At 31.3% G+C, this 14,230-nt stretch overlaps 1 protein-coding gene across 13 annotated transcripts in view; it reads right to left on the bottom strand.

Moving 5' to 3' along the window:
- Nucleotides 1-12,930, bottom strand: part of LOC129919053 (B-cell receptor CD22) — a 160,424-nt gene extending 147,494 nt beyond the window's left edge. For 5 of the 13 annotated variants that reach the window (XM_055999870.1, XM_055999872.1, XM_055999874.1 and 2 more), the window contains exon 1: nt 10,927-12,923. In XM_055999870.1, the coding sequence (XP_055855845.1) occupies nt 10,927-11,002 (76 nt within the window). In that variant the 5' untranslated portion in view covers nt 11,003-12,923. Of the gene's footprint in view, nt 1-10,926 lie in introns of all 13 variants that reach the window. The other 8 variants (XR_008773040.1, XM_055999867.1, XM_055999868.1 and 5 more) reach the window with 5 other exon arrangements.
- Between the last annotated feature and the right edge of the window lie 1,300 nt (nt 12,931-14,230).

Genomic DNA, 14,230 nt, shown 5'->3' on the forward strand with positions numbered 1-14,230 from the left:
AATTGGATTAAGAAGTTCGTAATGAGATGACACGACAATGTTAGATGATGACATCAACACTAAAGAAAAATATAGAAGACAAAAATGACGATGATGATAGTGATAACGAGATAGACCTTTAAGACGCAATTGAGGTTAAAGTGTTGAGGCAGATTACATAACCATCAAATTGTTGTGAAGAACAAAAAATGCAATTTTGCAGTTCGTTGCATTACGTTGGCTGAAGATGAGAAGGTTTGTAATAATTTCCGTGCACCTTTTAAAATTAAATAATTTTGTTTGGAAGGATAATGGAATAGACCTGCAACTTTCTTCTAATTTCGGATGGCTAAAGTTGGCTGAAATTGATTTAAATATCAATTCAGTAACCCTCGAAAAAAAAACACCCTTTCACACAAAATAATTGTAATCTGTAAAAATTCCAAATCAAAAGTCATTAGGGTGCACCATCAACTTTGTTTGAAATTAAAAAAACACCTTTTTATACAATCATGTTATTATCAAATCTTTAGAATCTTTTTCTGATGTCAAGTGAAATATTATTGCTAGATTACAAAGGGTACCATTATTTTTACTTGGTTTTTGTAATAAACACATTTTCTTTTCATTAAAAAAAAAAAACACTCTTTGACATGAAAAAGTGTCAAAAAAATACAATAATTCTATTCGTAATTTTTAAAGGAAAGACAATATTTTTAATAAATTTTGTGAATGTACACAGAAAAAAATATGACCCGCTAAAAACTAACAGATTGCCATATTGTTTTACCGTCCATACATTTCATAATGAAATCTTATTAAAATCAACGATTAATAAGGTTTTTTTAAGGAGATTTCTTATTATTTTTATAGAGAAAATCTTATTAAAATTTGACTGAAAAGTTGATTTTTTTTGCAACTTAGCACTAGAACAAAAATCGCGATCAATATTTTCATGGCAGGTTGGTTCAGGTGGTAAGGTGGGCGACTAATGATTTGAAGTCTCCAGTTCGATTCCCAGCCTGGTCATGTTTTTTTTTATTTTTTTGCAGATTTTAAAACAATAAGGAAAACCCGATTGTTTTAATAAGGTTCTCTTCTTGGATGAAAACCATAGAGAAATCTTATTGTTTTTGTTCTATTTTATGTGGTCTATTTTTCTCTGTGTAGGTACTATTAAAACCATTAATTTTTGGGATTTTTCCATATATCCCAAAAAAAAAAAAAAAAAACACTTCACGTTAAATAATTTTATAGGTTGCCTTAATTCTTGTTTTTATGATAGATAAAGATTATTACCAGCTTCAATAAATTGGTGCACAATTTTAGTCATAATTGTAATTTCGTGTTAAAAAAAAAACACCCTTTCTATATAATTAATTTCGTAGACTCTTTGGATGGAAGGGACGATAATCTGAACGAAAAATAAATTTATTCCAATCGGACATTGAGTGAACTTTTCTGATGATGGGTTGTCCATGATGAGTTGTCATATCATGATAATTGATGTGGGTTAAAAATTAATATTTACCTGTGTTTTTTTTTCAATCGTTGTAGTTTATATCAACATTTCTTAAATGTGCATTTGTAGTCTATAAGTATTTATCTACAGTACCTTGCAATATTATTAGGCCCAAGCGAAAAAAATACAATTTTTTGGTCCATGTTATTGGATTTTTAAAGTTTTTGTCGAAATATCTCAAATTTTTTTTTGTCTCGTTTACTTACACTTATCATGTAGATTAGGATTGACTAAAAAAATGTTGAGGAATTGATACTTTTTCATAAAAAATAACGTACAAAAAGGGAAAAGCTCCAAAAGACGTTTTCTATGGAATTCATGCCTAGAAATTTACCAGACCGGTCTAATACTTAAAATTTTGTACCGAGGAATAACGTGACATTCTTAACTTTATGGGAAGGACCCCTTCTTGCATTAATATAGAAGCTCTGATCGTCTGGACAGAACGTAATATTCTATGATTTGTGGTAGTTTTTTTTTTCTTGTAATCAGATCAGACGAGAAAGCTATAACAAATCATTATTGGCTGTTCTGCTATCTCAGGAAAAAGGATAAGGTTCCTTTTATATTGTGGAAAACGCCCTAACTCCAGACCAATACAAAAAGGTGCTTGGGAACGTTTTGATTCTACGATTTCGAAATAGGCTCAAAGCTTCTATATTTATGCAAGATGGGGTCCTTGCCTTAAAGTTAAGAATGTCACGTTATTCCTCGGTACAAAAATTTACGTATTAGACCGGTCTGGTAAATTTCTAGGCATGAATTCCATAGAAAACGTCTTTTGGAACTTTTCCCTTTTTGTACGTTATTTTTTATGAAAAAGTATCAATTCTTTAACATTTTTTTAAGTGAATCCGTATCTAGGTACATGATAAGTGTAAGTAAACGAGACAAAAAAACATTTGAGATATTTCGACAAAAACTTTAAAAATCCAATAACATGAACCAAAAAATTGTATTTTTTTCGCTTGGGCCTAATAATATTGCAAGGTACTGTAAGCAAGAACGCAAATTCAAGAAATAAATTTAAAAAATGCAAACAAAATAGATTTCCTTCTTGGAACTATTTTGTTTATTCAAATTAATTTAAATAACATTACTAAACGCTATTATTTTTTTTTTATTTTTCAATTCTCAGAAAAAAAAAAGAAAATCAAGAAAAACGCACATGAAGCTATTAAACAATTTCCAGCTCCTGAAATACCTATTTCAAATATAGAAAAGCAACATTATGAATAGGTAAATTGTAAATAAAAATTTTACCTCTCGCAAAAAAAACAAAATAAAAAAAAATAAATATTTTTAATGCATTTTCGTCATAAACTTACACAAAAAAAAATTAAAATTGGCGGGCAATTCACCGCACACCACCTCACGCGGACTCAAATTAAATGAAAACAAAACGCAATTCACTGGGCTGGATATTTTTAGACTTCCACTTCCATGCACACATCCCCATCATCCATCCACCACATCTACACAGCCGAGATAACAACCAGTGTGTTAAACTGAAAATATGACGACTCGACGGAAAAAAAAAGTGGCTGCCAATGCGACCGACAACGCGTCGCAATATCCTCTTTCCGGCCTCTCCACACTGCAAGCGCCACCATCATACCGGCTGTTGCTATTGCCGCCAGTGCCAACTTTTTGGCCAGCGACATATTTTTTTTGAGTTGATGATTCAAAAAAAATGAAAATTCACATTAAAATAGAGAGATGAAGGGGGGAAATGAAATTAAAAAAAAAAAAAATTTATATTGCCAACCGTGGAAGAAAATAGAAAATCATCATTATTTTCTGTTGCTTTTCTTTCTAAAGCGAACGTCTCCATTTTCATTTCCATACAAAATCTGCAAATTTCCATCTCTCTGTGCCACATCCACATGACAAAGGAGAAAAACCTTTAAAGAGAGAATCGAATTAATTACCATTTTTGTTTTATTTTATTTCTCCCACGGGGCGCCATTTGCCATTTGCAAAAAAGGAAAATGTAGAACGCGTGTGAAAAACTGTTCCAATTTTCCCGCTTGCTGGCACTCACTGCAGCTGCACTCACTCCGTTTGTATTTCTACTTTGCGACTGCAGTGCAATAACTGAGTGATCAAGCGATTTTTGCACGCGATTTTCTTCACTTGTAAGCAAAGATCTGAAAGATACATTTTTATGGCTTTAACCAGAGCGAAATAAAAGGAATGTGCTCGTTCTTGGTAGGTCTTGGGAGTACCTTTTTGGAATGCATTGTCGAATCATTTGATTTAGTCTTAAAATTAAAAAAAAAAGCAAAACTATCACAGGAAGTCGTTGTCGGACATATATATTTTTTTTTTTTTTTTCAAATGAATCACCAGACCGTAACAAAAAAATTGGCTTTGGAATTTTTTGTATTCTTCAAAGAAGTTAAAGAAGAAGGAGGAAAGTGTTAAAAGAGAAGAGATTCCCATGGATTAATGAATTTTTGTTAAGATTGTCTTGGCGTGGTCATCATTACTTGATGTTCGGTCAATGAATTATTGTGCGTGTGACTTTAATGAAGTCCTACGATTGAGTTAAAGGGGTTATCACAAGATTTTGTTTGTTTTTTTTTTTTCTTGTATTTTCTTTTACGAAATTGAAAGTTTGCGTGACAATGGAACCACTTGATTTGGTTATGAGGGTCAATTTGAGTGTTTATTGTTTGGTTACGTTTACAAAAAAGATGTCACTAGGTGCTGTAACCAAACTCAACAATAGGCAATTTGGGAAGTACGTAATTATTTTTAAAGATGATCAATAAGTCATTTAGTTTGGAATTGCTTATTCAAATCACATAAAATTGGTTAACAAATAAAATATTAATGATAATGAGGAATTAATCCATTTTTAAAATATATTTTCAAACACAAAATTTCAAAAAATTAAATTTTTAATAATTGCCGAAACCAGGTATATTGGACAAAATAGTTGGGTACTGAAAACATTTGGAGAATGAAAGGAATTATGTCGTTCATTACTTTATCGAATATCAAAAGTCACTTGGCATGACTTACAAAAAAAAAAAAATGGGATATTCTTCAAGTTTTTTGGAGAATAAATGAATAAATGAAAAGAATAATGACTTTTTTAGAAAAAAAAAAAAAAAATTGAACCTGATTTAACTTTTCTCATGGCGAAAGTATCTTTTAAAAGGCCCTTCACTGATCAGTAAGATGTCTCAAGCATAGCCGTAGCTAGGCTCAGACCAAACAAAATTTTTTTTTAGAAATCACAATACTTTGTATCAACTATATGTAACTGCAGTCGATTCTAAATCCCGCTAAATCAAATAGTCATTTGAACTGTGTAGAAGCGAAAAATTTGCCAATATCCTTTTTAAGTATTTTTTAGGAGAGGAATTCGTAGTTAAAAGTTTAAAAAAGCCCTGCTTACGGTAAACGAATTTAAAACTGGCTGAATATTCAGCGGCATCTCTAGTTTTGTAGGTACAAAGAGTGATAAGTTGGTTGATATAAATTGCGAGCGTTAGCGAGCAGGAAAATTTTTTTTAAGAAACAAATTTTAACCATTCTAAGGCTTTATAAAAAAAATTATTTCGTACAATTTTATATATAAAACATTGAAAAATTGACTTTTTCTTGCACTGAAATTTTGTAGCAGAAAATTGACAGGTACATTCTATCTATTGAGTTCTAAATAAAATTAGCAATACTTAAAAACCAAAATTTTAAATAATCCAAGTTGTTTGACATGAGCTAATTACACTGGTCAACAAGGTTTTTGTTACAGAAACCAGGGTATACTTTTCTATAGGCTGAGCTAGAATCCGAAGTCAGAAAAATTCTATCACATCACGTTTTGGAGATATTCCCGTTAGAAAATCAAAATGCCGATTTTTACCAGTTTTTAAAGTTATTTTTTAGCGTTTACTTATTTTTTTTTTAAATTAAATTTGTAACAGTTTCTAAAAGAATTGTGTCAAAATTTGAAAGCGATTGGTACAGAACTTTTCGATATTTGCTATTAAAAGCAAATAAATATGAGATGCCCCAAACACTTTGATTTCAAGTTATGATTTCTCGAGGAAGAGAATAGATATTAAAAAGGTTTAAACGGATTTAGAGAGACAAAACTTAATTCTTTTAGAAACTGTTACAAATTCAATTAAAAAAAAAATAAGTAAACGCTAAAAAATAACCCTGAAAACTGGTAAAAAGCGGCATTTTCGATTTTCTAACGGGAATATCTCAAAAACGTGATGTGATCGAATTTTTCTGACTTCGGTTTCGAGCTGAGCCTATAGAAAAGTATACCCTGGTTTCTGTAACAAAAACCTTGTTGACCAGTGCCGAATCCGAACTCAGAAAAATTCTATCACATCGCGTTTTTGAGATATTCCCGTTAGAAAATCGAAAATCCCGCTTTTTGCCAGTTTTCGAGGTTATTTCCTAGCGTTGGTAGATACTACAGTCTCTGAATAAATCGATACATTTATTTTCGCTTACATACTGGATTTAAGGTTAACATAGAACAAAAGTGGGTAATAAGCAACTGAAGATATCTCGGACAGTAGAAAAGATGTCTGAAAGATTTAAAAAGATTTAAGGGTAATATTTCAAAAACGATATGTGATCGAATAAGCCCGTCTTTGGATTCGACTTCGGCCACCGAAACCCTTTGAAAAAGCATAGTTTAGTCCCGGCACCAAAAACCCTGCATAAGTACTTGTGGTATTTAAAGGGTTCTTAAAAGAGCATTTTAAGGTGTTAACATATTGCTTAAGGAAATGGTCAAAGAGATAAAAACTCTTTGTAATGGACTCTTTGTTTTCCTTTATACAAACTTCATCGACAGCTTCTGCAACGATGCAAAATTGGTAGTGATTTTAAGGGAGATTTTCGTATAGGTAATCAAATCACTAAAATACAAAAACAAATTATTTAGTGCTGCATATATTAGACTTGTATATGTTTATAATATAGGTATCTTTTGATTTTCTGAAAAAAAAATTCGGGGGGGGGGGGGGGTTATACACCCAAACCCCCCCCCCCTTCCTAAATACGGCTATGGTCTCAAGCACTGTACACAGGAGAGTGCCAAGAAATAAGTCAGTTATCTTGCTACTGTTTAATAAAGTTCTTTTAAAAATTAAATGTGTACATAAAATTTTATTTGTTCGTTCATTCGTTAAGAACTGTTTTTTTTTATTTTTTTTTTATTTTAGAGGATTAAGAAGGCTACATGAGAATTTTTTAGACAAAAGACTAACTTTAACTTATAATTGTTATCTGTAGATCTGAAGGAAATAACAGATAATATTTTTTGCCATCTGATGTTCTAAACCCGAGACATTAACAAAGACCGTTTTTTTTTGTGCGACCGTCGGTCGTTAAACCGATTTTTATTGTGTTCATTTTTCAATTTCTCCATAATTTTGTATTGAGAATTCATTAAAATGAAGAAAATAAAGAGGACTAAAAAGTTATTCCATTACCATTAAATAACACCGGCACACAAAATAAAAAAAGTGTCATGTACCAGAAACCGGACCTATGTTTCTATATGTTTTTGGGCACGCTGAATCCGAATTTCAAGTCCGTTTGGCCCGAACACCCTTCAGTTTTGAGAAAAATGCAAAAAAATCCATAAAAGTCATACAAATTTAAACGAAATGCAGTCACAGCTCAAAACTGGAGGGTGACAGGGCCAAACGGACTTGAAATTCGGATTCAGCGTGTCCAAAAACATATAGAAAGATAGGTCTGGTTTCTGGTACATGACACTTTTTTTTTTGTGTGCCGGTGTAATTTTTTTTCGAAATAATGAGGAAAGAGTTATATTTTTAAAACTAGAATTCGGCTTTAATTTGCTACCATTTTTTATCTTAACATTGGAATACAGTGGATTTCCTCCATAAAGATAGAAATATTTTGAGGAACACATTTACTTTTATCTTTTACATGTTCAAGATACTGAAGACTAGATATACACCAAAACTCAAAAAGTGATAAAATTTATTAATTTTCAAAAAAGACTTATGGTTCTTAAATTAGAATTTGATTTTTTTTTTTATTTTTATTTTTTTTTAACTAAGCTTTTCATAAACATTCAAGGTCGCAGTCTGACTTTGATATGTTTTAGCGTTATAGAACTTGGGATCAAACAGTCAGATTTAGATTTAGATTTTTCTCAACTCCAGTAAGTTGAGAATAGAGCTGTAGCAAATCGTAGGTATGTATTTGTTACTAAAATGTGGGTATTTGCTTCAGTAACGAGTAACGAAACGTTACTTTCTAAACAGTATCGTTACTCGCATGTTTCGCCATCGGTTTGATTTGTCGTGATTAAACAATATTTATATATAAATAAATACAAACTATTTAAAATGTCCTTCGTCAAGAGAGTCCAAATTTTAATTTATAAATACAAAAATAAACGCTCGGAATGACACTTGCATTTTAATGTCAACTGACAGAAAAAAAACGTTCACTTGAGAAAAATTTTGACTCCAGTGATGACTATGAATAAGGATTCGCTTCAGCGAATGCTTAAGATATTTATCAACTTGAGTGGCGACTATGAATTCCGCCCTAAATGTTTTTTAGTTGTTCTTTGATGATTTTTCAACCAAAAGATATTTTACGATCATTTTTGGCGATATGTTTTATGTTGATTCATACCTACTAGAGCTGGGCAAATCGTTCATTTCAAAAGATCGAATCGTTCAAAGATTGATTTCACCAAAGATTCGGTCTTTTCTATCAATCGTTCTTTCGTTCATTTAAGCAAAACCATTTCTTTTTCACTCATTTCGTTCTGACAAATGAGAGAAGAAACAAGAAATCGGAGAAACTTATGGAATCGAAACAGAAATAGTGAATGCGTTTCATAGTACGACAAAATAAAACAAGGCTGGAAAAGGGAGTGTTTGCATTTTCATAAAAGTATTTATACTTAAGATTTACACATGGCGATTGTTTTCACTGTCGCAGAAAAAAAAGAAGACTTTTGAAAAACCGACTACAGAAACGCATTGGCTTGAAAAAGAAAATTTTCAAAAGTAGTTTTATATCGTTTTTCCGAGTAGAAACTTAAAAAAAAAAACCTTTTTATAAACTCTTTTTATAAACTAATTGCGATAGCAAGAGAAAAATTATATTTACTTTTGTACTTTTAATATTGCTATACTTCCTTAAACTTTTTGTCAATGGGTGGAAATTTTATGAGAGAAATAACAAACATTTGTATAATCTAAGCTACATTTTGAGGCCATAAACACTAACATTAATTGCGGCTTTCTTGTATTATAAGTGTTTGAAGGTAGCCATATTGATTTTTTTTATATCAAACGTGAAAACTTTATTGTATTTTTGTTTATTTTTTGACGAAACTTTGGTAATATTATGTTTATATTCGTCCAATAATTTTATACCAATTCTTTAGAGAATTTTGTCTGAAAAGTTCATCGCGTATATCGTGAAATATTAACATTTCAATGCAACCATTTTATATATTATCTATGAGAGCTTTTTTAAAATCTAAATTTTCTCTGCTTTTTTTTTGAAAATATATTTTTCGAAAATTTTAATGGTACATTTGATTATTAGTAAGGCCCTATGTCTTCACCAAGTTCAAAACGTCGAAATAGATACATCAAAAATAAAAAGAAGACAAGGTCAGATGTTCGATAGAAATTCCCAACCGAATCCGATTCAATTCAAACTCTGAACGTCTGAACCTGCTCATATAAACTTGCATCAGTTGTATGCATTGAATCGAAATGATGATTGAGAATGAATGGAATGAACGAGATCCGAGTTTAGATGATTTTTGATTGTGAACGGTTTGAATGAACGAAACGTTCTTTTCCACTTCGTACCTACTTTCTTATTTTATGAACGAGATTGATATTAGGATTGATTGATTTGGTCTAAAGTGATTGCAATCACTCAGAATTTTCTGTGAACGGATCAAAAAGACCGAATCAATCGCGATTGACACAGCTCTAATACCTACATCTGTATAGTATTTGTGACATTAAATTTGCCCTGTATGTTGTTGTTGATTTAATGTTTTAAGCTCTAGCTCATAGTGGTTAAATTTTTTTTAACGATTAGGTATATAATTTTGAGGCTTTGAGACCAGTCATTCAAAGACCCCACCAAATAGTAGTCCCACAAGTTCGTTTTCTTGAAAGTAGTTCTGCCAAAAGTTTACACAAAAAAATTAAAAAATCATATTTTGTCCGTCTAAAAATCGTACCTATGGCACTGAACTTAGAAAAATCTCATATCTTTTATTTTAAATTAGATTAACTAGGAAATAGACTCCCTCCATTCTGACATTGTTGTTAATTAAGAGATCAGTCTATTTGCAGGAGTTGGCTTTACTTTTTTGAGGGGTGTATTTCCCATGAAAACTTACAAAATATTGACGAAATACCTGCTTCACGGCCATGGCGTGCGAACTTTGATCTAGATGTCACCTCTTACCACAAAAAAATAATAACCGAGACGACACACTTTTCTTTATTTATTTTTATCATTTCAAGCCTTCGTTAACTGAACAACTTGAAACAACTTGTCAAACAGATTTTTCAATTAAATTTTGTAGACAAACCTTAATGTTGTAAGCGAAACATGTCTCAAGTTTCTCAGTACTAAAAGATCCTACCCCCAAAGGACCTTTACACTCAAAAATCTACTAATTCATTCAATAAAATAAAACCAATTAAATATTCCACCAACAACCTACTTTCAACTGCCCTTCATCATGTAAAATCCATTTGATTATAAAATTGTAATTTTATTTGAAAACATTTTGTATAGGTATATAATTTAATCCAATGGATTCAATGATGTTTTACAACATTTGACTACTCTACTTACTTCTACTCTACTCTTCTAATACTACACACAATTCCAATTCGGTCAAAAAACATCGGATTACACAAAATAAATTCACCCCCAAAACCAATCATGAATTAATAAAAATAAAAAAAATAGAAAAAAAAATACATCCCAGCAGGACCTCTTTTATACACACGAATCGAGTGTTTGTATCACAAGCCACTCGCTGGGTGCTATTCAAAGTTAATCCACCATCCAGGCTAAAAAAACTCTTTATATACTATATAAAATAAAATTAAAATAAAAAAAAAAAAAACAAAATTTCTGTCGTCCCCCACAGCTGCTGCCAAAGCTCATTTAGAAATGTTCAAATATTCAAAGAATATTCAATACTAAAATCAACAACCATCCCTGGATTTAGAGTAGAGAGCGAGAGGAGTACGAATTTAGTTTTTAACCTAAATCATTTTGATTTCTAAATAAAATAAATTTTACAAAAAAAAAAAAAAAAAAAAAATTAAGGACACTCTCTGTGTGTCTCTCTCTGTTTGATGTAATACAGAAAAAAATAAATGTAATAAAGCACTAAAAGTACTTACCACTCTCAGCATGTGCTCCTCCACCAAATCCATGAATTAACAAAGTAAATCCGATTAAAAATCCTTGTAACAACATTTTGTGATGTTTAAAATGTTTTCCACCGCCTCCTGCTGTCACTGCCACACTCTTCTTCTTCCTATTTTACTACTATGAGTAGCTGCTCCTGATGATGACGATGTTGATGATATCCTCGTGTATCCTTTTTTGAAAATGCACCGGCGTTGGTTGTTGGGGTGGCAGCGATGAATGATTTGGGGGTAGTTGTTGCGGCAAAAAAAGGGGTGGATATTTGTATGATGTGTGTGTGTTTATGTGTGTGTAAATGTGTGTGTATGTGTGTGTGTGTGTTATAACGCGTGGAATAATGCGTAGTGCAACCTTAAGTGCTATAATTCACCGTGTGAATTTTGTAAACTCTTCCATATGTTACTTAAACACATTAACACTTATACCGTCGTCGCGGGCGGACTGGTTGGTTGGTAGGTGTTTGCTTGATGATACTATTATACTGCTGCCTGCACTTTAGGACACTTTTTTATATTTTTTTTTTTTTATTCTTTTACCAAACACGCAGGATTAATTTTAATTTATTTTTTTCTTATTTTCTTTTGAAATTTATATTTTTCTAAAATGATATTACCTGCTACTAATGCTTTGCATTACTAACACCGCACTGTATTGCACACTTTTTTTTCTATATTTTTTCTCTTTTATATATTTTTTAATTACACTTTTTTTTTCTCTATTGCAAATGGCACTTCAACACTATCATGGAAAAATAAGGACAAAAAAGGATACTGCTGCTGTTGATGGTACACAAACTATGGTTGCTGTTGATGCTGCTGCTGCGGTAGGGGATCCTTGTGAATTTATTCCACTGCATGGAGTTAATTTTTTTTCTTTTTTTCGTCCTTTTTTTTGTATTTTCTTTTCTTTCTTTCAACTATGATATAGGGAAGGATATTTTTTATTATTATTTTTTTTTGCCAAGCACTATAACAGAAAAGTGGTAAAGAAGGGTCCTTGTTGAAGGGGGGTAGATAGTTGGGGGTTGGTTGAGAAATGTGGGTTTTTTGTTGCACTAGAATAACCTGATATTATTGAGCGAACGAGAGAGATTGCTTTGGTGCGCACCTCATAAATATTAATAGTCACGATCTTAAACAACCGATATCCTTATTTCTCTATAAAAAATTTTTGTTTTCTTCTTCTGGTCTAGAGAGTCCTTCAATTTTTTAGTCGTTTTTTTTTTTTCTTCTTTCTTGAATTGGATTGGAGGATGCTAGTAAAAAAAACAAACTATTTGCCCGTGTATCCGTATGGAAAATTGCAGAAGACCACAAACAAATGTTAAACTGCAAAAAGGATAAACCAATAAAGTATAAAAAAAAATTGATGAAGGAAGAAAAAAACGAAGAAAAAATTGTACTTTTTCCTAATCGGATTCGGGATTTTTACTTTCTCTACTTCTCCTCAAATATATCCTGAATCTTGATTATCGTTTCCGTTATTTTTTTTTTTCTTTCTAGTTTTTTAGTCCTTTTTGTTATTTTTTTTATGTTTTTATAGAAATGAATTTTTTTTTCTTCTTTTTGCCAGTGTGTTGATGATGATGGTTGGCAGTGATGTTGTTGTTGTAGTTGATGATGGTAGTAGTTGTAGTTGTAGTCGCAATGCGTTACTGTTGGTCTTGTGTAAGCTCTTGTTAATCCCTAGCCTACTATATATCATTAGGATACACTTCTTTTACAAAATCCTGTTTTCTGTTTTTTTTTTATTTTTTTATTTTTGATGTAATTTAACTTTTTTTTTGTTGCTTTTGGTTTTTATATTCGCATTCTCTCTTTTTTAGTACCTTAGTGAAAATGTCGTCCTTATTGCCTTATTGCGGGTGATAGCAGCCTTGTTGTCGTATAAATTTCTTTCTGTGTGTGTATATGGTTGAACTACGTTACGGTCATTCAGTTGCGGTCATCTGGAAAGAAAATGAAATTATTAGTTTGTGGTTTTTATGTGTTGTTGTGAAGTTTATAAGGAAGTTTTTTTTTTATTGAAAAAAAAAGGACTATAGATAGACTTTTTATAGTATTTTTTTTTGGGGTTTGAGAATATTTTGAAAGGTATATCGTGTTAGGAAAGTATATTTTGATTTAAAATAAACGATCTTATGGGTCATTATGTGCGTGAGTATATAAATTGAAATCAAACATTTTTTTTATTCGATGAAAAGTAATTGAGTTTTTGCACAAGGTACTGTTGTGGTTGTTTATGTTGATAAATTGGGCTTGAGCATGAGGAGAATAATATGATGAAGTAGGTATGTGTTTGAAATTTATTGAAGTTTTAAAAGGCTTTTGGTTAATTAGTAGGGAATTCTTGAATTCATTGGTTTTACCGAATAAGAAGTCCACATGTAGATTAAAGGATTGTGTGTGTGTGTGTTATAACGCGTGGAATAATGCGTAGTGCAACCTTAAGTGCTATAATTCACCGTGTGAATTTTGTAAACTCTTCCATATGTTACTTAAACACATTAACACTTATACCGTCGTCGCGGGCGGACTGGTTGGTTGGTAGGTGTTTGCTTGATGATACTATTATACTGCTGCCTGCACTTTAGGACACTTTTTTATATTTTTTTTTTTTTATTCTTTTACCAAACACGCAGGATTAATTTTAATTTATTTTTTTCTTATTTTCTTTTGAAATTTATATTTTTCTAAAATGATATTACCTGCTACTAATGCTTTGCATTACTAACACCGCACTGTATTGCACACTTTTTTTTCTATATTTTTTCTCTTTTATATATTTTTTAATTACACTTTTTTTTTCTCTATTGCAAATGGCACTTCAACACTATCATGGAAAAATAAGGACAAAAAAGGATACTGCTGCTGTTGATGGTACACAAACTATGGTTGCTGTTGATGCTGCTGCTGCGGTAGGGGATCCTTGTGAATTTATTCCACTGCATGGAGTTAATTTTTTTTCTTTTTTTCGTCCTTTTTTTTGTATTTTCTTTTCTTTCTTTCAACTATGATATAGGGAAGGATATTTTTTATTATTATTTTTTTTTGCCAAGCACTATAACAGAAAAGTGGTAAAGAAGGGTCCTTGTTGAAGGGGGGTAGATAGTTGGGGGTTGGTTGAGAAATGTGGGTTTTTTGTTGCACTAGAATAACCTGATATTATTGAGCGAACGAGAGAGATTGCTTTGGTGCGCACCTCATAAATATTAATAGTCACGATCTTAAACAACCGATATCCTTATTTCTCTATAAAAAATTTTTGTTTTCTTCT

The sequence above is a fragment of the Episyrphus balteatus genome, chromosome 4, assembly GCF_945859705.1.
Source record: "Episyrphus balteatus chromosome 4, idEpiBalt1.1, whole genome shotgun sequence".
Classification (NCBI taxonomy): Eukaryota; Metazoa; Arthropoda; class Insecta; order Diptera; family Syrphidae; genus Episyrphus; species Episyrphus balteatus.